Source organism: Carassius gibelio, chromosome A2 (assembly GCF_023724105.1).
Source record: "Carassius gibelio isolate Cgi1373 ecotype wild population from Czech Republic chromosome A2, carGib1.2-hapl.c, whole genome shotgun sequence".
Classification (NCBI taxonomy): domain Eukaryota; kingdom Metazoa; phylum Chordata; class Actinopteri; order Cypriniformes; family Cyprinidae; genus Carassius; species Carassius gibelio.
The window spans coordinates 20,805,931-20,829,063 of record NC_068372.1 but is presented as its reverse complement, the minus strand read 5'-3'; the positions used below and the strand labels follow the sequence as shown (position 1 = coordinate 20,829,063).

General features: G+C 40.8%; 1 protein-coding gene across 2 annotated transcripts in view; it reads left to right on the top strand.

Annotated features, from left to right (window-relative positions):
* The first annotated feature begins 227 nt into the window (after positions 1 to 227).
* The window catches only part of LOC128030817 (protein patched homolog 1), a 34,306-nt gene continuing 11,400 nt past the window's right edge, over positions 228 to 23,133 (top strand). The window contains exons 1-13 of one of the 2 annotated variants that reach the window (XM_052618839.1): positions 228 to 1,339; positions 1,478 to 1,616; positions 9,170 to 9,362; positions 16,870 to 17,059; positions 17,157 to 17,226; positions 17,393 to 17,484; positions 19,511 to 19,706; positions 19,834 to 19,955; positions 20,637 to 20,784; positions 22,080 to 22,211; positions 22,320 to 22,475; positions 22,560 to 22,652; positions 22,763 to 22,888. In XM_052618839.1, coding sequence (XP_052474799.1) covers positions 1,485 to 1,616; positions 9,170 to 9,362; positions 16,870 to 17,059; positions 17,157 to 17,226; positions 17,393 to 17,484; positions 19,511 to 19,706; positions 19,834 to 19,955; positions 20,637 to 20,784; positions 22,080 to 22,211; positions 22,320 to 22,475; positions 22,560 to 22,652; positions 22,763 to 22,888 — 1,650 coding nt within the window. In that variant the 5' untranslated portion in view covers positions 228 to 1,339; positions 1,478 to 1,484. Of the gene's footprint in view, positions 1,340 to 1,477; positions 1,617 to 7,038; positions 7,687 to 9,169; positions 9,363 to 16,869; positions 17,060 to 17,156; positions 17,227 to 17,392; positions 17,485 to 19,510; positions 19,707 to 19,833; positions 19,956 to 20,636; positions 20,785 to 22,079; positions 22,212 to 22,319; positions 22,476 to 22,559; positions 22,653 to 22,762; positions 22,889 to 23,133 lie in introns of those variants that run through there. The other variant, XM_052618830.1, reaches the window with a different exon arrangement.

Here is a 23,133-nt window from a genome sequence, read left to right as displayed (position 1 = left end):
ATTGAAATGTGAAAATTTTATTAACATTAATTAAAATAATTATCATGTAATGCTAATATTAATAATGTAATTAAACTTTACAATAATAATAATTATTAATGCTAATGTAAATATTAATGTGAATAATTACACCTTTAACTTCATTCAGTATTATGAAAATATAATATATTATATATATATATATATATATATATATATATATATATAAAATACAAAAACCCGCAGTGTAAATATATTAAAGAAACATCTGACTCCATCACTTCCTCTTGGTATTGCATTGTGCACTATCATGTAACATAAATGGGTATAAAGTGTTAGATGTATTGAAACTAGGTTAAGGTTCATAAATTGTGTTTGGTTGTAGGTGTTGATCTTGGTGGGTGTCTGTGTAGTTTGCAGTTTGGTCGTGGTTGTTTGTCCAGTGGATATCCCATCACCCATCTGCGTGACCACCGTGACTGAGACTGCATGCTCTGGTGCTGAAAGGAACAGATAACCACAATGGGGATAAGTTTATTTGTACACAAAAAGACTGAAAGAAACAGACCACCCAGTTAGACAGCGACTACTAACAGTCTCTTTTTCTCACATACTTGCAGGCTTTCCCAAAATGCTTAAAAGGAGTACTTCCTAAAGATTTTCCTCTTTGCCGTCAACGATTTATAGCATTCCAGCACTTGTGTGTCTCTTAAATTACAGGTCCCTGGTTTCCTGGTGACGATGGATTCAGAGCCTGAGGAAGATGCTCTGTGTGATTTATAACTGTTCCAGCGTATTGTTTTTAGGCCCAATCCGAGTCATTTAGTGTCATTGGTGGAATAATTGCACGTTCAGTGTCTTCAAAGCTTTGTTTTGGGGCGTAATTAAATATTTCATAGTGACATCTCTTTGGTGTTTCACCTTGCTGTCTTTGAATCCATAAAATAATGTGTGCATTTATGATATTGTCACTGTTCATTTTAGCCTCCCTTTTCACTTTATTATGATTCAAGACTTTTGGCACATAAAGCTCATTGGGATCCGTGGTAGTTCCCCCCACATGACTTAATAATATTTTTTTATATATAATAAATTGCTCCCTGGAGACACATAATGTTTATTGAATTGTTTGGTGCTATGATGCATTGCACATGTTAAGTAGAAATGAAATAATAAAAATCCCTAAATGCCCCAGGTCCTTTTTGAATGCCTGTCATCTACTAATACGAAACATGTATCCTCCATTTTGTCAGTGTGATAACTAATCAGATGTCGTGGCCTTTGCCCCCTCTCGCCGCAGTGTCCGCGCTCGGACCACCAGACCTGGCTCAGGAGATGTGGCAGCAGTTGTTTTTCAAAGGTTTGTATATTTAGACAAAGCCTCCCAGAGCTGGAGTCCCCATGGCTGTGTTGGTTTGGAGCTGTGCGGAGCTGTGTTCAGTGTCATTCCCCACCCTTTGGGCCAAATGTGACAGATGCTTGTGTTTTCCTGGGCCAGGGATCAGATGTCAACTAGCAGATCATATATCAGGCCCACCTCGCTGGCTCTGGGTAGCTTCCAGCCCGGTTTTCTATGCCTGCTCAAGATGAGGTTCAAGATGTGCCAAACTGAATCAAACACAATGAAGATTAAACAGGTAATCATGCCCAAATATATGGACACTCTTGGTAAATATGATCAAAGAAGGCTGTGAAAATCAATCTGCATTGTTAATCCTTTTGATCTTTTATTTTTTTTAAAAATAAAAAAATCTAACCTTTCATTGGATAATAAGAATTTAAAATGAATTCTTTTTTAAACCTCCATTTGCCAGTTTAACAGCTCTAAATGTTCTCCTATAAAGCCTGACGAGGGATCAGAGACCATTTCTTCATCCAGAATCACTTCAGACCCTTTAGATTCCCAGCTCCATGTTGGTGGTGCTGCTCTTCAGTTCACCACACTCATTTTCTATAGGGTCAGAGGACTGGAATGGCTATAGCAGAAGCTTGGTTTTGTGCCCAGTGACCCATTTTTGTGTTGTTTTTGAGGTTTGTGTTTGGATTATTGTACGGTTGGATGATCCAAACATGGTCCATTATAAGATTTCTAACAGAGTCTGTCACATTTAGATTTTTTATCTGTTGGTATTTGATAGAATCAAAGATGCCATGTATCTAAACAAGATGTCCAGGACCTCCAGCAGAAACATAGGCCCACAGCATCAAAAATACAGCAGTATATTTCGTTGTACACATGGGTTACTTTTTATCCCTGTTTTCACCAAACCCATCTGGAGTGTTTGCTGCTAAAAAGCTCATTTTTTAGTTTCATCTGACCTTAGAAGCCCGTCCCATTTGAAGTTCCAGTCGCATCTGATGAATGAATATGCTGGAGTTTGTTTTTGGATGAGCTAGGAGAATTTTTCTTGAAACCCTCCTAAACAACATGTGCCGATTTTTTTTGACAAAGTTTTCTGACCCCGAGACTCAACTATTTTCTGCAATTCTCCAGAGAGTCTTTAGCCACTCAAACTGACCTCCTCACCGTGCATTAGGATGATATAGACATACGTCTTCTACATTCACGTCTTTTTGTTGATTGGAAATTCTTAATTATTGCCCTGATGGTGGAAATGGGAATTTTCACTGCTCTAGCTTTACTTATAGCCACTTCACTTATTTGTGAAGCTCAATAATTTTTTGCTGCACATCATGTTTTCTTTGTTTTTTCTCATTGTGATGGATGATTAAGGGCATTTGGGCTTTGTTTTCTCCCCTATTTATATTTCTGTGAAACAGGAAGCAATGGCTGGATAATTTCATGTTCATAATCACCCTGGAGTACTCAAAATTGTGAATATGAATGGGAAGAATATATATATATATATATATATATATATATATATATATATATATATATATATATATATATATATATATATATATATATATATATATATATATATAATCTTTTTTTGTGCAGCCTTAGAGAGCACCATGGTCTTATCGAAAAATTGCAAATATTACACTTCAGCAATTTTTTTTTTTTTTAAATGTATAGATAGATAGATGTGGGTATTGTGTTTTTTCAGGATTCAAGTTTATCATGGAAGTTTCTGTTTGAGTGCAAACTGCACTGTAAATGAAATTGAACAGTTCTGTGAGTGAATGGGTGTAAGTGGTAGTTACAGTAAGTACTTGTGAGTCATCGGAAATCACAGTGACCTGGATATAAATATACAATTTGTTACATCCTCCAGTCTTCAATTGGGATAGTGTAGAGCTGGTGTCTCCAGCCCATGAGAGCCAGTGATCTGATGGACCAAACAAATGACAGATACAGTCGATGCCTTTGCTCTGAGGGATGGTATGAATGTGTGTGTGTGTGTGGGGTGGGGTTTTTGAGGGTGGGTGGTGTGTGTGTAGTCGATGGGGAGATGCTAGGCTGAAGTCCTAAGCATGGTGGAGGGTGGTGAGAGCCTCGCTGGCCACCCAAGTGGCAGAAAACCTGCATGTTTTCTGCTGACCCCTACACATTAACAGAACACTTCCTCAATTTGTCTTCAGTGTTCATGAGGCACAAACAAAATTTCCTCTCTTTTTCACCTTCTTTTAAGACGCCGCATCCCCCACAAGCCTCCTACAAACCCTCACGCCCACCTTCAGTGCACACACTTAACAATTAGTACTTTCTTACTGCTGAACAAAGACAGTATGGAAGCTGTGTGGCCTGTAAAGGCCAATAACCTCTATGACATGTGAGGGACTGTGTGCTCTTTCAAATGAACATACTGGCTGCTTTACAACACTCCCCAGGACACTCGCTAAATAATGTCTGAGCTTGTTTATCTCGCACGACCCCAGCGAAGTTACAGCCCTTCGAATGGTGGCTCTGTTCTTTCTGTAAGAAATAAATCCAAGGACTAATCAAAGTACTTATCAGATTCTCGAAGATGTAAAGCACTCTATGCAAGAGAAGATGGATGAGTTGAAACCACCCAAAAACGTCTGAAACTTTGCACTTGTTGAATCAATAAGATTTCTATATTTCCAGCATTGTTTCATGCACCTGTGCCTAACTTTTTGGTTTAAATGCGCATTTCTTCTTTGAATTCTGCAGTCAAGTTTGTATTTTTAGATCAGGCTTGATTGATTATTTCATATATCTATACATACATACACCCCAACATGCACTAAATAAGTAGAGAGAGATAAGTAAGAAAACAAAAGGGCCTGATTTCATCTTGCCACCTGCTAGTTTTGTCCAAACAATACCCCTGTTAAAGGGCCACAAACAAAGAAGGCTGAAAAAGTTTTTTTAAGCGAGCTATTCATTACGATGACAAAGGGCAAAGAAATACATTATCATAATTAATCTTATGTGTGGCTGTGGGTGGCGGGTCTTTCCCTTTTGAGACTGACGGACCCTTACAATGCCAACATGTACACATCAGTGTGTCACAAAGCACTTTCGGGGCTAAGAATATTTTAAGCTTTGTAAACATTTGCCAAACAACTCCTGAATGTTAGCTGGAGGCTAGTGTTTCCCCATGCCTTTATCCACATCAAAACAGTCAGCTACTGCCAATTTAAATATGTGAAATGTGTATGCGTGTTTATATATATATATATATATATATATATATATATATATATATATATATATATATATATATATATATATATATAATACATTACATACAACAAGAATGTCTTTGACATCACTGGAATAAATTACATTTTTAAATATATTCAAATACAAAGCAGTTATTTTAAATAGTAAAAATATTTCACAATACTACTGCTTTCGCTGTATTTTGGAGTCTTCAGTGTCACATGATCCTTTCTTTGATGAATACAGAGTTCAGAAGAACAGTATTTATCTGGTGTGTATATGTGTGTGTGTATATATATATATATATATATATATATATATATATATATATATATATATATATATATATATATATATATATATATATATATATATATATATATATATATATATATATAAAATGTATATATATATATATGTAAATATTTATATAGTACAGGCCAAAAGTTTGGACACACCTTCTGATTCAAAGAGTTTTCTTTATTTTCATGACTATGAAAATTGTAGAGTCACACTGAAGGCATCAAGGGCTATTTGACCAAGAAGGAGAGTGATGGGGTGCTGCGCCAGATGACCTGGCCTCCACAGTCACTGGACCTGAACCCAATTGAGATGGTTTAGGGGTGAGCTGGACTGCAGACTGAAGGCAAAAGGGCCAACAAGTGCTAAGCATCTCTCGGGGAACTCCTTCAAGACTGTTGGAATACCATTTCAGGTGACTACCTCTTGAAGCTCATCTAGAGAATGCCAAGAGTGTGCAAAGCAGTAATCAAAGCAAAAGGTGGCTACTTTGAAGAACCTAGAATATGACATATATATGACATATACACACACACACACACATATATATACACACACACATACATATATATGTGTGTGTGTGTGTGTGTGTGCATATATATGTGTATATATATATATATACCAAGCGTGCTAATGCTCACAGGTGTCAGCTACCATCAAAACCTACTTGGCTGGTGGTTCCAAAGCAATTCGTTCATGGTGCTGATGCCTTCATAAGATATATAAATTTAGCCCTGAAGCTTTTGGGGAAAATAAACACATCTTCTCCCGCAGAGCCTCTCAGCTGTCGTTTGATAGCCGTGCTTCGTTCTGTTGGAGTTCACCTTTACATAAGCAGAGATGGGCTGGGGCCGTTTATGTTCAGGGTCTGTGTGATGGAAGATTTCTGGACAGCGCATGGTCATCTCCCTAGTTTATTTATCCAAGGCCTGTAGACCTCGGCTCGGACCTCCCTCAGTTTGTTAGGCTTAAAGGGGCCCCCTACCTCATGGAGCAATTCCTCAGATTCCACATTAGCTCTCATTCCCAGCTGCCCGTACCCTCATCAAATTAAACAATTTGGAGAAATGTGCTCAGTGCTGCTATAGTGTACATGCATGCATGCCATTGTGCTTCCCCAGTTCTTTATAGTAAAAAAAAAACTGTATTTGAAGTAATATCTTGACTGTAATCATATTGAAGTCAATAATCATCAAATGACAGGGGGAATAGGTCATGTAGGTCATAGGTCAATATGACCATTATTATATGGTAATTATAGTTTGTAAAAGGCCTTTGAACTCTATTGTACTGTAACTTCACACAAACCTCTATAATGTGATTGAATTCTCTGTATATAATGTATATGTTTGTAAAGGTTTTTTTTTTTCCTAAAGAGATTAATTGCATCAGTATGCTTAGGTTCACAAAATCTGTGCATCTTATGTCTCATATGACACATTTATAAATGGACCAATCTAGTGATTAAGTATATCACTAGAAGTAGCCTTGAAATGGACTTGACCCTGCCATTATGCAATATCTAAAACCATTATCCTAAACCTGGGGTCATCTACTGCGGGCAGATCTATCAAATAATGACAAATGTAATTGTCGTCTTAAATTGTTGTGTTAGTGGTGCCTGAGTCACAATGTGCATTGCTTGTTGTACATGTGGTTTGGTTTGTTCTTGTTTGTTTACGATTTATTTAACCATTTTGAATATAATTAGAATCTCTTAAAATTTTGTAGAAAAAGAAATGATTGTGTAAAGTCCCTAGTGTATCTTATAGCACACAAGAAATGCAAATTTTGAAATTTAATTTGGCATTGATTGCTTTGTTTGACAAGCTCAGCAAAGGACATATATTCTTTTTTATTATTATTCTAGCAAGTTTGTTGTTTTCAAAACCATGAAATCGGTTCATTTTGTTCATCTTTATTATTGTATGGTGTTGTTGTATTTTATATTTTATTCACAATTGCTTTTATTTTTGTAATTAAATATTATTTTATTGGATTTATTAAGAGCAGATTAATTTGTAAAGTCTCCCTCTGCATCCGACTGTCAGCATAAAAGAAAAGTGTGATAGCGTGTTAAAATACGAGCTGCGGCTATTGGGAATGTGCAGAGCGGAGCAGCAGTGCAGTGAAACAGCTCCTCTCGCACTTCCCCCTCCCGGCGCTGGTGTGAGGGGCTGCCTGCCTGCCTGGGTGGTCTCCCTCTCTCTCTACTTTGGTGAGCTGTTGCTTAGCAGCTAATAATAGGAGATGTTTGCAAAGTAATTTGCCTCTTCCTCGGCCAATGAGAACCAGAGCACTTTTCCATCAAACCACCCTTTTCAGGGTTTGCAAAGGCGCTACTTCAAATGTTACTGCAACAGGATCAGAGCTAGACTGGCGGAATCCGCTCGCCACTTTCTTCTGCTTTAAAACGAGTTACGCGCTATAGCTGGACGAATGAAGACTGAAGGATCTATACGGACTCGAGCACATAATGTTGGGATGGAGTTTGAAGACTTTGGCTCAAGGAAAGACTAGAGAATATTTCTTAAAGTTGAACCCGGTGGACGCGCGTGTCGCGAATCTTGGATTATTATTAATTTTATCGCTTTTGCCTAACGCGCCGCGTTTGCATTTAACTTTCTTCAGCGCTTCTTCTTCCTCCCGGTCGGACTATGGCCTCGGATCCCAGAGACCCGGGACCGGCTGGTGGTGTTTTAGGAGGTTTACCCCCAAGTTACAAACGCTCTTCGCCGCCTGTGAACTCTGATCTCCGGCGGAGACCCAGTTACTGCTATGCCGCCTTTGCGTTAAAACAGATTTCCAAGGTGACAAACGCTTTTCCGCTGGAATACACACAAACAACGTTGTTGTTCTTCGTGTCCGTGGTCTAATATATTTATATTTCAGGGAACGTTTAAGGACTTTCTTTAACCTAGTTTTAGAAGCGTTGCAGGGAATTTACTCTCTTTTTTTAAGCTAGTGAGAAGGAACTGATCAACATGCTACATATGCATATGAAATCGGTTCAGGAGGAGAGTAGACGACGCTAAATATGAGTGCGGACAGCGATTTCTATGAATGAAAGCCGAGTCTTCATTCATTTAGCTCTTCTGTCCGCGCGTTTTCAAGCTTTTTCGCGTTTAATTCGTCCCTAATGCCGACTCAGTGTTCAATCTGGTTGGTCTAGATACAATATAGCGTGTTTGTTTGACAATGCGCGCGTCCTGCTGAGGAATTCACTGATTAAGTTTGATCTGACAAAGCATCAGTGAAGCGCATGAACGCTTGGCTATGTGTCAAAACTCCCATGAGTGAAACCAAAACATGTCCAGTTATACTGCAGCTAGGACTGACAGTTAAAGGAAACTTTTGAGGTAGTTGCAAAGCCCGACCACACGAATCTACATTTTTGATCAAATTGCTTCTAAACGTGTTTGCTTTTCTGTTACAGCCTGCCAGAAATGCTTACAAATTGACTTTCCGTGTAACATGCTGCTGTGTGATAACAAGAACCAAGTATCTTGAAACCGTTATAGTTTATTGCAAGGCATGTTTGACAGCTTTTAGTTGAGGTTACATGATCTAATGTGTTTTAACATTCGACATGTTAACGCTAAAGCTTTTTATGAGCTTTTATGTAGTTGTAATGTTGTACGATAGATTGTTAACACTCATAATTTGAATAAACCATCTTCTTTAATAAAGAGATGGAGCAGCAAATCCAGACCAGATGAGAAACCTCAGGCCTGTGAGATGTTTGGAGAAAGTCCTTTAATACTGTAAGCAGTTTAAACCCACTAAAATTGAAAACAAATTATTTGAACTTTTTAGACCTTTAAATTGAATTATGACAGAAAATTTCAGATTAGGTACAATTAATATAGGAACAATTTAAATTGATGGAGATGAATATATAACAAATTAAAAACATTAACAGACCTTTGAAGTTGTCTATCTCATGCCAAGTTACCATAAAATGAAATTGGTTGGATTTTAGTGTTTATGATAGGTTATGTTGGATTAATAATCAAACTGAATTCTGAATTTGTCTCCGGTATTTGAACTGAACCTTAAAATAATTAACATTATTTTGCGGAATTGTTGTAGCCAAATATCTTTAACATTCTTTACTCATTTAGTGTCTAATTTAGAAAAGTCTTTAAAAAACTAAAATAATAACTTGACTGGTAAATATTGATTCATGTGTTGTCAGGACAGTTCACTATCCTGGCAGGGCACCGTGTGTTACAACTGATCTGAAATAGCATCACTGTACATGTGAATAAGCGTTCCTCTCTTGTGTCTCAGGGGAAAGCTGTGGGACAGAAAGCGCCACTGTGGATTCGGGCGACGTTCCAGGCTTTTCTCTTTTCTCTGGGCTGTCACATCCAGCGACACTGTGGAAAAGTCCTTTTCATTGGACTTCTTGTGTTCGGAGCCCTGTCTGTTGGTTTGCGGGTCGCTGCCATTGAAACGGACATTGAGAAACTATGGGTGGAAGGTGAGTCCAAGCTTTCATGTTTTCCTTCTGCGCTGAGTGGTTTTATTTCTGGGGCTGATTGGTGAGGAGCTCTGAAGGAACAAGTTATTTGTGAACTGCATGCTGTGACATCACTTTCCATAGGGTCAGAATAGACCTCTCAATTTTAGAACTCTCTCCCAAACAAGCTGACTTAACGAAGCTTGCTAACTTAACTGATTGAAAGTGTGATTGTGGTGCAGTTGTTGGGCGATATAGACCCAGACTTTGTGTGGGCTTCTGATATGAAGTCTCAGGATCTTTGAGCGGATGTAGACCGTGGGATCTGGAATTCCATATCTCCTGTCATGCACACGTAGCATTCTTTTTCCTAGCGCATGCAAGCCTTTTCTTGTTCTCTCCCCATCAGCCTATATTGTTTGCGGTGGGTGCTGTGTGTGATGTTTTTATTTTTCTCCATTTTCCGTTTGACGTCCTTTCCGTGCACCTCACTTATCTGTGCATTTTCAGGGAGCTTTATTTGGTTTTCACACCGCCAAATTCCTTCTAAGCCCCCTAGGCTTTCGCCACACTGCTGATCCCCTGCACAGATGGGCTGTGTGTGAATCGTTAGCCATCTTTGAGGTGCTGACCCTCCCCCTCGTGCTCGCTGTGTGGTCCTTCACTATTCTTGGATTCCATTCAACAATAAAGGCTCCCCCTTTGCCAAAAAAAAAAAAAGTGAATACAGCTGAAGTTTACCCACCTGTTTCACACTCACACACACCATGTGCACACGCTCATGCACAAGCACATCAAATGTGATTATTTTACACTTTTTTGGGGGGGGTTTGACTTGAAAATAAAACGAAATGTTGTTCATGGTAGCTTAGCATTGGTTTGATTCAGAACAATTGTGGGACCTTTTATACATGAATGCTTTTTCACAATATCGTTGTCAAAAATATGTTTTCTGACTTGCTGAAAAGCATATTTTTGTCTATGATATTGAAACAAGTTTATAATTTCTTAGGAAATCTTTAGATCTGTAAAGGAGGTTATATATGAACAAATGCTCTCTGGTGGGACAGTTAACTGGAGTTAAGCAAAGGGAGTTGTCAGTGAAATTTGTGTTTTAATGTAAAGCAGACATAAAGTATGGGGTCCTGGAGTGAAACGCCAAAGTACTGAAAAGGAACGCTGTGCCTTTAAGAGGCAGTGCCTGTGTTTCTAAAGTTTCTGCCTGCCTTGTTTCCCCCAATAGCCCATTGACAAAGCTCCTCTGGGCTGAATGGGGAATAAGTGGTATGGTAACAAGGAGAGGTTAGTTCTCACACACAGGCACACACATTCACTTTTGCACACATACACATAAAAAGTCACAGAGACAAACAAAAGAGTTTTATAATGGGTCTTGTGATGGGGAATTGAATTTAAGAAGGTCCCTGGTGCTGTTAACGATTACTAAATAGTTGCATATATCAAGAGGGCTTTCCAATGACTTGGCAAGCCAATACATTTTATAACAAAATGAATGTGGCATAGGCATTGCTCCATTTAAAAAATTAGATATACCTGTTACATTTTAAATGTGGCAAACCATTTGTCACAAAAAAATCTAATCTGTTGTGTGTGAGGGAGCTATAAATAACAGCAAAACAGTCAGGGCCTGTGGATCTCACACTTGTCCAGCTGTGGATTTTGGAGCATATGCTTCCTAGCTAGGTGGTGACATCAACTGTCCCTCCTTGCTCTAGCCCCTACACAAATGTCACCCAGGCCACCAAGTGTCCGTGTCCTCAGAGACCACCCGGGCCACCCGTAATTACTTCCGCCTTCCATCGAATGTGTGAATAGTAGCAACCTCGTGTTTAAATGCCTTGTAAAAACAGACCAACAATTTATTAATCCGGTTCAGGCTGTTCAAATTATAGTTGTCTTTAGTCTTAGTTAAGGCTTAAGTGTTTGTTCACCCCAAAAAATTACACCCTTGAGTCATTCCAAACATATTTCTTTATTCTATTTTTTGAAGAACATTTTGTTGTTGTTTTTTTGTCTATACAATGAAAGTCAGTGACTGAATTTCATAGCATAGACACAGTTTAGTGTTCCATTTATAAATGTAAGTCATACAGCTTTAAAACAACACGAGGGTAAATAAATGATGGCAACATTTGGCTGATCTATCCCTTTAAGTCATGGGTTAATTCTTGGGAAAGTGTGATTTTTTTATCTTGCATTGTGAGGCAGGAGAAAAAGGCGATAAAATGAAATGTAGTCTGATGGTTAGGGGGTTGGTGAGCGGAGAAACATTCTAGTATTTACACCCTTAAATTACTCTAGATTTCATGTTTGCTTCTTTATGTGCAGTGTCGGATTCCAGAGGGGAATTTGTTTGGAGAATTAAGAGAGGAGGAGAAAAGATTGAGAAAGTTGTGTTTTCAAAGAAGCTCAAGTTATTTCATCTGGTTTTTGACACCAAACCGAGCAGTGCCACATCTTGTTTTAATTGTGTGGATTTTAATATTTGATTGAGCTTTTTTAGAGTGAAGCACGAGGAAAGATTTGTCAGTGACAAGTTGCCCTGTCGGTGTGGGGCCAAAGAGCAGACTTTGATATGTGATTATATGCTTGAGTAATACTGGCCTCCCAAAAGGATTGTTGGCATTTAACGGTCATTGCAAAAATGTGTGCCGGGCTAAACAAACGGCAAACTTTTTCAAACAGATGGACATGTTTATGTAGCCATATACAGTCGTAAGTTAATTTTTCTCATCCGTTTTGACACGATTTTGGGGTGCTTGACAGACGTGTACACACAGACAAGCTGTACAAACATTACTCAAATGTGTGCAGGGATATCTGGGTAGCAGGAGCACTTGAGTTGTATGAAGCCACAAGGCAGCAGAAGAGAGGAATAAAGAACATATACACATTGCATAAATGACCTTGTCCACATGCATGTAGACGGAGGGAAGCAGCAAAGAGCCCAGGATTTACACAGACACGTGGGCCTTTCAGTTTTAGGAACAGTTATCTAAACAAATAAGAAATGCAAGGTAAATGCAATAATTCATTAGAAAATACACAGTCTTCCAGTCCTGGTGCCGGATTTGAGAGAAAGAAAGCTCTATGAAGCATTATTGGAGGTGAATGGCAAGCCACAGTACCCCAGCTACATAAATAAACTCTAACTTGCTGAGATTTAGACCTCACCAGTAGATAGTACAAACAAGGCCAGAGTCAACCTGGGTCAGTTGAAAATGTTTACTTCAACCCCCCCATTTCCACCCCCCACCCCACACAGGCCAGCCTTCCAGCCCCCATTACTCAAGAACAGCCATATGAACTGAATGCATCCCTTCTCAAAGTTAACAACCTTCTCCCCCAGATCAGAGCGTTGCCAATTAAGGCTTCACTCACTCTGCCAGGGTTTTCATTCTCTTAACCTAATCAGTTTGTTTACCATCGCACTTGTTGTTGGTTGCACGCATGATGCGTTGGGTGGTTAAGAGCATGATGCAGTTCCAGAGGTTGTCAGTGCAGCAACAAAACATGTTTCATATCTAGGGTGTAAAGGCATCCCATTGACGTTGGTGGCATGATCAGAGGCAAAATGTGGTCTAACTCCATGGCAGATGTGCTAGGGTACACCTATCTGTTTATATTCTTAAGCTAATGTTACTAGAACAACACCAGCGGAGGCAGTAGGAGCCCAGACCCCCAAGAAGCTGCCCCTCTTGCTGCCCGATGCTGACAGTATTTCTTACATTTAGTCCAATGAGGGTCATTCTCTTTTGATCCAAAAAAAAAAAAAAAACTGAATCTGATCACTTTTTGTCCTTCAGTTAGGGTAAAAAACATTTTCTTAGTACGTGGTGGAAAAGAAATGGTTTCTGGGCTCAATAAATTCATTTCCAGTTTGAATGAAACCAGCAACGTGGAAAATTTTTGCCTTTCACCATGGTATGAATGTATGTTTCAACCACACATTAAACTGCATTAGCAGCCAGTGGAGTGCCTAATGTGGGTATTTTTCACAGCAGCCAACACTAGGGCTGATTAGCATAATTAGTACAGGGAAGGCTATACATATGGAAATGTCCAGGACCTAAATGCCAGAACCAGTGGAAATTTATGTCAATGCTGACAGAAGTATCAGGTCTGAATAGGTGCTAGTTTTAGCCATCATGATTTGATATATAAATACCTGCCATCTGCTGAGTTACAGTGTACGATGTGTGTTTAGTTTTATCATCAAGGCTGAAAGTTACCTCAGAAAGATGTACAGGAGGGCATTCATGTGTGCGTATGCATTTCAGACACACAGACCAGCTATGATGCCTGCCCTTCCTCCCTCTCAAATTGTTTTATCCGCTGCAAGAAATCCAGGTCCAGTTGCTTTTGTAGTGAGTTTCTCTTTTTCAGTTTGTTGGGAAACAACTGAAAGTGACTGAAAATTAGGGTGACAAAGACCTGCATTAAGTCTCTTGGTGGCCTTGAGTTAGAGCTCATAGAGGCAGAGGTGGAGCAGTCTCCATCTGCCACTGTATTCGGGTGAGATGGGGTGGTTCTCTCAGTCATGGTCAAGCCATTGAGACTCCTTGTGATTGAGAGTTGCAGTGAAGCTGAAATGTTTAAAAAGATTTGCACTGCCAAATCTATCCTTGTCTACATAATGGAAAGAAGAGGAAGAAAAAAAATCAAACAAAGAACTTGGACTTGACCGACCCAAGGAAAAAGAGCTGGACCAGCTTGTTCTTAATGGTTTCATATACTAATGTGTTTGGGAGAAAAAGGGAAACAGAAAAAGAGAGTGAAAGCGTGTTTGGGAGAGTGTGTGCGTGGGCACGCACTGGCACCCGGCAGTGTATCTGTGCTCTCGAATTTACTTGGGTGGTGAAAACAGGTAAAAATGTCTCTTTCAGCACTCTTCCTTGTGGGACTTCCTCCAGAACAGCGTGAGTCCTTTCAGAAGCCTCTTAATCCCTCTAATCTGGCCCACAACACTTTGAAGGTGGCCTGTCCTAATGGAGAAAGCACTAGGTTTCAGAACTCGCTGCTCATAGCTACTGCACCACATGCAAATCTTCAAATCGTAGAAATCAAAGGCACCTTTTTCTGTAAATTTTAAAGTAGATTAATTTAGCATGACACTTATTGTAATTAGTTCTTAGTATATTTCATCTTTATTATGCAATTTTTAATTCAAATCACATTTTATTGCTACTTTTATGTATCAATATCGTAAACAAAACTTTATTTCTGGTCAGTGTAAGCATGCAGTTGTGGGTGATATGTTGCGGAGCACTGGATAGGCAGAGCCAGGGTGGACATGAGTGAGATTGGAGCTGACAGGGTCCACTGGCAGGGTGACACTGGGGAGCAGGGGGCTTCTTCAAAGTTAATTACATGTCACTTTCCATACTGCCCACTGGGAGGGAGCCCCTTCACACCAGCTCACTTTGCTGGTCTGCTCCTGTGTGGGACCTTGAGACAAGCTTGCTGAAGCTTGCTACCTTTGTGTTCCAGCTAGTGAGGGCAGACTTTAGATTAGCTTCAGCTTTTATCAATTTATTTGCTAGAGAGTATTTACAGTCGCAAAGCTATCTAATCTCTGAAACACTTGAGGCTATTTTTTTTTCTGGCTATGTTGGGGAACACTGGTCGGACCCTCCAGGTGCATAATTGGCCCGTGATGGTGATGTCACCCCCAAGACTGGGAACAACGAAGGACAACAAAGGAAGAAGGGTCTCTGCTTGGAAGAGAGTAAGCTCTGTATGGCAGTATTGCTGGATTGATATCACACAACACCTTTAGGCTGCCCTCATTTTGGTGTCTGTTGAGTTTTTCTTTTTAAACAAAAGCTTTCAAAATCACAAAAAACCAGTACAAAAATCACTAAAATCACTGTTCCAGTACCAGGAACTCAAGGAAAAGATTAGTGCTTTGTAAATCCCCCTAGGCATATGTGTTTGACAGTTCTCTTGTGCATCACAGTCTGTTTTCCCCAATTCTATGTTGTTTCTGGCTGTGAAAGTATTTGTGTGCCTGTCTCTTTAAGTGTACTGCAGCAGCGAGCCGAGAGAACATAGCAAAGCTCCCATCTGGAGGGTGGCTGAGTAGAGCGGTGGCTGAGCGGCGGGGCCCACTCGGGCCTCTAGCTGGGTGGTCCAGATGGGAGGAACCAGACACAAATAGCTATAATTTACTTCAGGAGTCCCTGTGATTACAGGCCCGAGGATTGGAGCTCAATTCCTGCAGATGCCTGGATGCATTAAATATGAACATGCTGTCTGTAGATCGACACGCATACGTGTTTGCATTCTGCAGATGGAAACGGTCTTCAGATTTTGCCTGCCACATTTTTTGAAGTAATGTGTTTACGTAACCTGCATGTCAGATGGCGGACATGAATGGAACTAGGAGGTTGAATGTTTGCATGCATCAAATAGTAAGCTTCGGGGCAAGTCACATGCCATTTATATTTGCGGTGCAATCTGTTCAGCTTTCTCTTTCATTAAACCAAACCTTTCATGTGTGTTAAAGGATTGTTCTTAAAAGATCTCTAAGCCACTTACAAAGCTGTGGGCCACCCCTGGCATGAACAGTACCCCTCTCTCTTTATTTTTCTCTTTCTCTATGTCTCTTTCTCTCACACTCTCTCTCTCTCTCTCAATTAATTGAGGCAGGCAGCGAGATGTGCCGGGGAGAAAAAGTGGCTCGGTGGGCCCAGCCAGCCACTGCAGGCTTGTCGTCATGTATTGGGACATGGAGGGGCAGACGGGCAGGCTCTGATCTGGGCCGGTGCATTTCATCTGCATTTGGCATGGCCGCAGATACCCCGCATTCTCTTTTCACCACCGCCTCTGTTAATAAGGGGACTGGACTACGAATTTTCCTATGCACTCTTTTATGCTTTTCATCCCGACTCAACATACCACATGAACGGCATTTCTGTTTCTGCTCTTCTACCTTGCTCCCTCCTTCCATTTAATGCTCACATCCTGGATCAGGGATGGTGACCTGTAGATCAAGACCCAACGTTTTGAGTAAACTTATTAATCAGGAACGCAGTCTGTGATAAGCAGTGTGGAGTAAGGCCGGGAAAGAGTTTTTCAATGTTTATCCATCAGTTTTTAGCCAGCCACATTTCAGAATTTCTGGAGGATTTTGTGCAAAAGCCCGTTTGTTAGCCTTGTGTAAAAGTATTGGCCATGTCATAAGGAGCATTTTCAATCTCAAGTATGGTAAAGACACAAATGTGATCCACACATCTGTTTTTGGAGTTAGTTGGAATATTCACAGGGGAAATGAGAACTGTAGAGTGTTTAATTTGGGTTTAATTATGACATTAACCTCTCACTGGGGATCATGTTGTTGGTTTTTTGGGAAATAATTGTTGCAGTGTGACAGTTAACATAAATCAATATTGTTCCTCTGGCTTGTTGTTATCCATAGTCAAAAGGAATTAAAACATCAAGATCATAAAGGTGTCTCCTTTCTAAATGTTAGAAGATAACAAACTGCGTTCTCTCTCTTTCTCAGCTGGCAGTCGGGTGAGCAAGGAGCTACGTTACACAAAAGAGAAGCAGGGAGAGGAGTCAGTGTTCACCTCACAAATGCTCATACAGATACCCAAACAGGAAGGGACCAATATTCTTACACAAGAGGCTTTGCTGCTTCACCTGGAAGCTGCTCTGTCGGCCAGCAAAGTTCAAGTATCTCTTTATGGAAAGTGAGTACAACCCCCAGCAGGATTACAAGGAATTTCAAACACTTATAAACATGAGGGCCAGTCGTTTAATGTGAGGTTGTACAATTTCTACCCACAGATCTTGGGATCTTAATAAAATTTGCTTCAAATCCGGAGTCCCAATTATAGAAAATGTCATGATTGAGAGGGTAAGCATGTTTTTATTATGCAATTTTTTACGCTGATTCATAATAACTGACTGTTTGCTTAGTTCTTCAGACAGCTTTTCTAGTGTTTATTCAACTTAACTTGCTATTTTTTTGTTCTGTGCCTTGAAATCTGCCTTACTGAAGATCATACTCAATTTCTTTGCAGATGATTGACAAGCTTTTCCCCTGTATGATCGTGACTCCTTTGGACTGCTTTTGGGAAGGCTCCAAGCTGCAGGGAGGCTCTGCCTATTTACCGTAAGCATTCTGCTTATTCTTAATGAACATATAACCACATATCTCAAATGAAGTCATGTATAGCTTCACTGGACTATTATAAACATATCTAAACTCAAGAGACCTGAATTAACCATTAAACAAGGGACTGTGCCTGAACTGTAACTGTACATTTTTGACCACCCTCCTTGATTTAACACACACTCCTATAACAATTGGGCTTTACCTTCGACCAAAATGGCACTGGCTGCGACAGTCTCTGACATCAAGCCCCTAGCAAAAGCTCTATTTAGTCTGTTGATAAGCTGAAGCCTGGTTCTGTCATCAGTGTGGCTTGTGCTGTCAACAGTGTGTTGAGGGGGCTTTACAGGACAATTTCTAATTCTGCACCCTTGTCCCACCACCCAATACCCTAGCCTGAAGAAACCCTCACGGAAAGGGAACAGTGACAGAGAGGGAGTGAGAGAGATGACTGCTACTGGGTGGGAAGGAGGGAAGGGTGGGGGGCAGGGGAGCCTTTGGGTCAGACAATGGTAAGCATTCTTTCAGTTTACGAGTGAGTGTCCATCAGTGAGGGGGCCCTGGAGGGGGCCCGGCTTTGTCAGCACTGGGTAACACTGTGCATTCTCATGGTAATCGCCCAGGCTTGGAGCTGTAAGTTGTCCAACAAATAAAATGGGCATTATTCAAGTCATGGGCCCAAAAAGAGAAAGAGGGAGGGAAAAAGTGGGTGAAATTAACTGTGGACGTTAGACAAGGTAGTTTACACTTCCACCCAAAACATCTCTTTAATATTTTGTTGGTGAAAAGTCTCAAAGAGACTTTTTTCACTTTCATCAGCCCAAGTTCATAAATACTAGGGTTTCCCAAGAAGCATGAGTGGCCTTTAAAAATTGTTTTGTATAGTCATGTTTTCACTGTTTGGATATGTGTGAAGTGGGCCTACTTTAGCCACTGAGGCTAATGTCCTCTCAAGCTTCCGCTTCAGTTCAGCTGTTTTTTTTTTCATCTAAAGGGAAAAGAGCGAGAGAGAGAGAGAGAGAGAGACAGAGAGAGAAAGGGAGGAAGAGAGTGTGTGAGGGAGAAAAAAACTTGAGGGAACAAAGAGCAGCAATCTATGGAAAAACAAAAGAGCCCAGACCGGTTCACTCAAGCAAAAAATAGGAGATAAAGGAGACTCTCTTTGCAAGCAGGAGCAAAGGCGCTTGGTATGTGGGAATGGGAGAGAACCAGCTTTATTTGAAGCTGCTCTTCATGAGTTATTAGAGTGAGTTTGGGCCTGGAGTTAGGACACTATTCACTTTTATTCTTCTTTACCCACAAATGCTCATCGCAGTGAAAGGTCCCTCTCTCACTCGGGGTTCTATGGCATTTTAACTTGGGATGTTTGAGCTACATATCTGTTGGTTGGGAAGGTTTTGATAATGATAATTAAATAATGTCAAATGTTAGCAATTTTCAGGTTATCAGTGTTCCTCAGAGTCACCCTGCTGTAGTCTTCTCTTGTAAATCAGAACTTTAAAAAGAGTCCAACTGTAACTCCACTACACCTAGAGAATTAATCTTTGGCACATCAATAAAAAACAGCCCACTCTCTCAATACCCACAGAGTTAGAGATGATAGATTAAAACCTGCAGGCTAAGGGCTTGAGAACACTAGGCTCAAAGCAGCATTCAAGACGGCACAGTCCTTTTCAGCATTCCCACTGCCCGCCTTCATCCTTATCAAGATGTTTTAGAGGCAGAGGTAATCGTTATGACTCGATGCACAAAGTTAAGAGACAGCAGCCTGTAGACCGCCGGCACATTATGCCACTCCGTGTAACAGGATAATAAACGCTACTTTATGCGGCATCTGTAGTCCGCCACCACCACCAGGGAGGTACTGCTCCCGGCAGGCTCAGAGAAGCTGCAACAGGGAAGGGGAAAATGGTTTGCTTGAAAAAAGTGTGCTATCTTTTGAAAAAGTCATAGAATCGACATATTTAGTCTGCTCACTTAATTTAAAATGTCTCAGTTTTGTTGTTTATTGTGTTTCTTGTCGCAGGGGCATGCCAGACATTCAGTGGATGAATCTGGACCCCCTCAAGCTAATGGAGGAGTTGAGCCAGTTTACATCTCTAGAGAGCTTCCGAGAGATGCTAGATAAGGCTCAGGTGGGCCATGCCTATATGAACCGGCCATGCTTGGATCCCAACGACACAGATTGCCCTCATAGTGCCCCTAATAAGGACCCACGGCAGGTGAGATGTTGAACAGTGTTGGAATTCAAATTACAATTTTTTATCACTATGAGTTACATGTTATAATGTGTAATTATGAATAGAATTTACACGTTTGCATTGAATGCATGGTCTATGTATTATTTAGGTGCCTGACATTGCTGCTGAACTTCAGAGTGGTTGCCATGGTTTCTCCAAGAAGTTCATGCACTGGCAGGAGGAGTTGATCCTGGGTGAAAGAGTAAAGGACTCCCAGAATGCCTTGCAGAGGTGAGAAAGGGGGAAGAAAAAAGGATAGGTACGAGGAGGGGGTATGTGGGTGGGCCTCTCATAGGAGGCCCTGACAAGAAAGAAAGTAAGAGAGAAAACCAGAAAGAGACAGAGATGGAGAGAGGGAGGAATCTTTCTGACTCCTAATAACCTCACACATCCAAGGAATTCCTTACATGAAGAGGGATCAGTTTCCACCTCTGACCCCAGTATAGGAAAGACCAATTAAACATGATGGACAGCCACATAACCTACGGGCGGCTCTGAAATGCAGAGTGGAGACAAATGAAAACACATTGAAATTGAACAGGAAAAAAGAACATATGATACAAAGTAAACAAATTGTGGGTAAGCTAAAAACAAGAACAAACGTATCTGACACCTGTAATTCAATCTCTTATGTGTGTATTTTCAGTGCAGTAGTTTAATCTGCAATAAATTAAAGTTTCAGCAAAGAGCAGTATATTGGCCTTTTGCCCAGTTTTTGAGCATTGTTCTAATCTCAGTGGAAGTGTTAGACTGATTTATAAAGCCTGAGATGGACGACACGCATCATTCCAGCCTTTATTATAATGTCTCCCTTATAACGTCTCCTTATTATCACTTTACAACACAATGGTATCTGTACACGCATGTCTGTACATTCAGATCTCACTCAGCCCTCTGTATTTTCCTGTATAGTGCGGAGGCCCTTCAGACCATGTTTCTCCTCATGAGTCCCAAACAGCTCTATGAGCACTTTAAAGATGACTATGAGATCCATGACATCAACTGGAATGAGGACAAGGCAACTGCCATCCTGGAGTCCTGGCAGAGGAAGTTCGTTGAGGTAATTTCCTGTTTCATAATACACCCACAGATCCCTTTGTGAGGTCTGAATGGTTTAAGTGACTGTGGAGAGTGCCCAGCTAGGGTGGAAAGGTAAAAAGAGTGCAGGAGGTCACAAGTTGGTGCAAGAGGGTTGTTTTCCTTAGACCAGAGGATGGCAACGTCTGCCTGAATTCCATCAATCCTCAGCTGCCTAGTAAACGGAGTCCTCCTAGGAGGCCACTGACAGACTCCCAGTTATATGAACAAGCTGTTTTTGTGATAATTGACACCCAGCATGTTTACTGAAAGAGAGAGAGAGAGAGATTGAGAGAATTAAGGCCCCAATATGCTTAAAGAAAAGTTCTTTTTCATTCCTTCTTTTAAGGGGAAAATTAAGTTTGAAATACGTGATCAGTGGGATACTATTATCTAAAATTCTGATGACGCCCACACTGAAAAGTGCAACTTTTAGATGAATATGTAAATATGTGCTTCTACGCTTTTCTCCCGTGGAGATCTTACGACAGGCTTAAAAGACGAAATGAGCCAGAGAAGTGTTCAATGTAAAGGAAGGCGGAGCCTCAGCACACACCTATCTATTATGTAATTGCCACGGAGTAGTATGAAGGTGTTTTGCAGCCGGAGCAAACTTGTGTGGAGATTTCCCTCTGGCAAGCCATTTCGAATTCCCAAAAAGAACTTAGTTTTGTCTTGATTTTGTTCCAAATGACATCACAGCAGTTTTTTCCATTTTGATTCAAGTATAATTATAGAGAGAGAAAAGCCTCCGGTAATGTCTACTCAGAAAAGAGAGCAAGGGAACTGGAGTCAGGGGAGGTAGGGGGATAGGGCACTGTAAAAACAAAGTGATGAGGTATTCCTTTCCCCTGAAGGTTGTTGGACACTCATAGTGCTGATTGAGTAGCCTGAGAGACCATGTGATCTCATCTGATCCATCTGCCCTCTGCCCTCTGGCATCTGTGCTCATTATTTTTGCTTGTCAAGCTTCATATGCTCTCGTACTATCTTGTTTGTGTGTTATTGGGATCAAATACGAGGTGGATGAGGGTATGTGCCACAGAATAATGAATGTTTGTGTGGCGAAAAGTAATTCACGATTTGCTCAGTTCCGAGTGCATTCAAAACACACAATGCTAGGTTAAGCAACTTTGCTCATGCCTAAATGTATTAAATTGCAGCCAGTCACAAGCCTCTTTGATTTGACCCATGCATGTATGCTCTTTCCAATCCAAATACTAAACATCATGTGGTTGGATCCTCTGGAATAATGTTTAAAACTGTGTTTGCTTCTAGGCTGTCCATGGGAGCATTCCTCAGAACTCTTCCTCCAATGTTTACGCCTTCTCTACCACCACTCTTAATGACATCATGAAGTCTTTCTCTGATGTTAGTGTAATCAGGGTGGCAGGTGGTTATCTGCTCATGGTAAGACATCCATTAATGTGGCAACTCGAGTTAAGGCTAATGGATATGTGATGAGCGTGTCTCCATATGTGTGGAGCTATTCCCTTACATGTGTCTCTCTATGCACAGCTGGCATACGCATGCGTGACCATGCTGCGGTGGGACTGTGCTAAGTCTCAGGGTGCTGTAGGGCTGGCAGGAGTGCTTCTAGTTGCTCTATCTGTGGCTGCAGGACTTGGACTGTGCTCACTGCTGGGGCTGTCCTTTAATGCTGCCACCACGCAGGTAAGTAGTACACACCTAAATGTCTTAAATTCACACTCAATGTTAGGGCATGGCTGTAACTCAGAGATGTGCGTTCCTTCACAGGTGCTGCCATTCCTGGCCTTGGGCATTGGAGTTGATGACATGTTTTTGCTGGCTCATTCCTTCACTGAGACCAGATCCAACATCCCGTTCAAGGCACGTACCTCATGAACATGCTTTGGATCCTGACTTCTAGGGAATTAGCTTGGGCTTTCTGTTGTTGTTTCTGAAGATCACAGCTCATTCTTTGCCATATCTCTCCATAGGAGAGGACAGGTGACTGCCTAAGAAGAACCGGCACCAGTGTGGCTCTCACCTCCATCAATAACATGATTGCTTTTTTCATGGCTGCCCTAGTGCCTATTCCTGCTCTCCGGGCCTTCTCACTTCAGGTATGAGTGTGTATTTTGTGTGTGAGTACATGTCATAAACTATTGCGCCTTGTGATGCCCATTCAGGAAGACTGGCAGGAGCTTTGACTATCTGAAAAGGGCAGTGAAAGGTGGCTTTAAAAAACGAGCAGTCAAAGTTCATTCAAAGTGAGGATGGCCTTTGTTTTTTTTCTTGCATTCTCTCTCTCTCTCTTTATTTTATGGTCAAACCGCCTCATCCAACTAAAGTCACAGCCTGGTTTTCA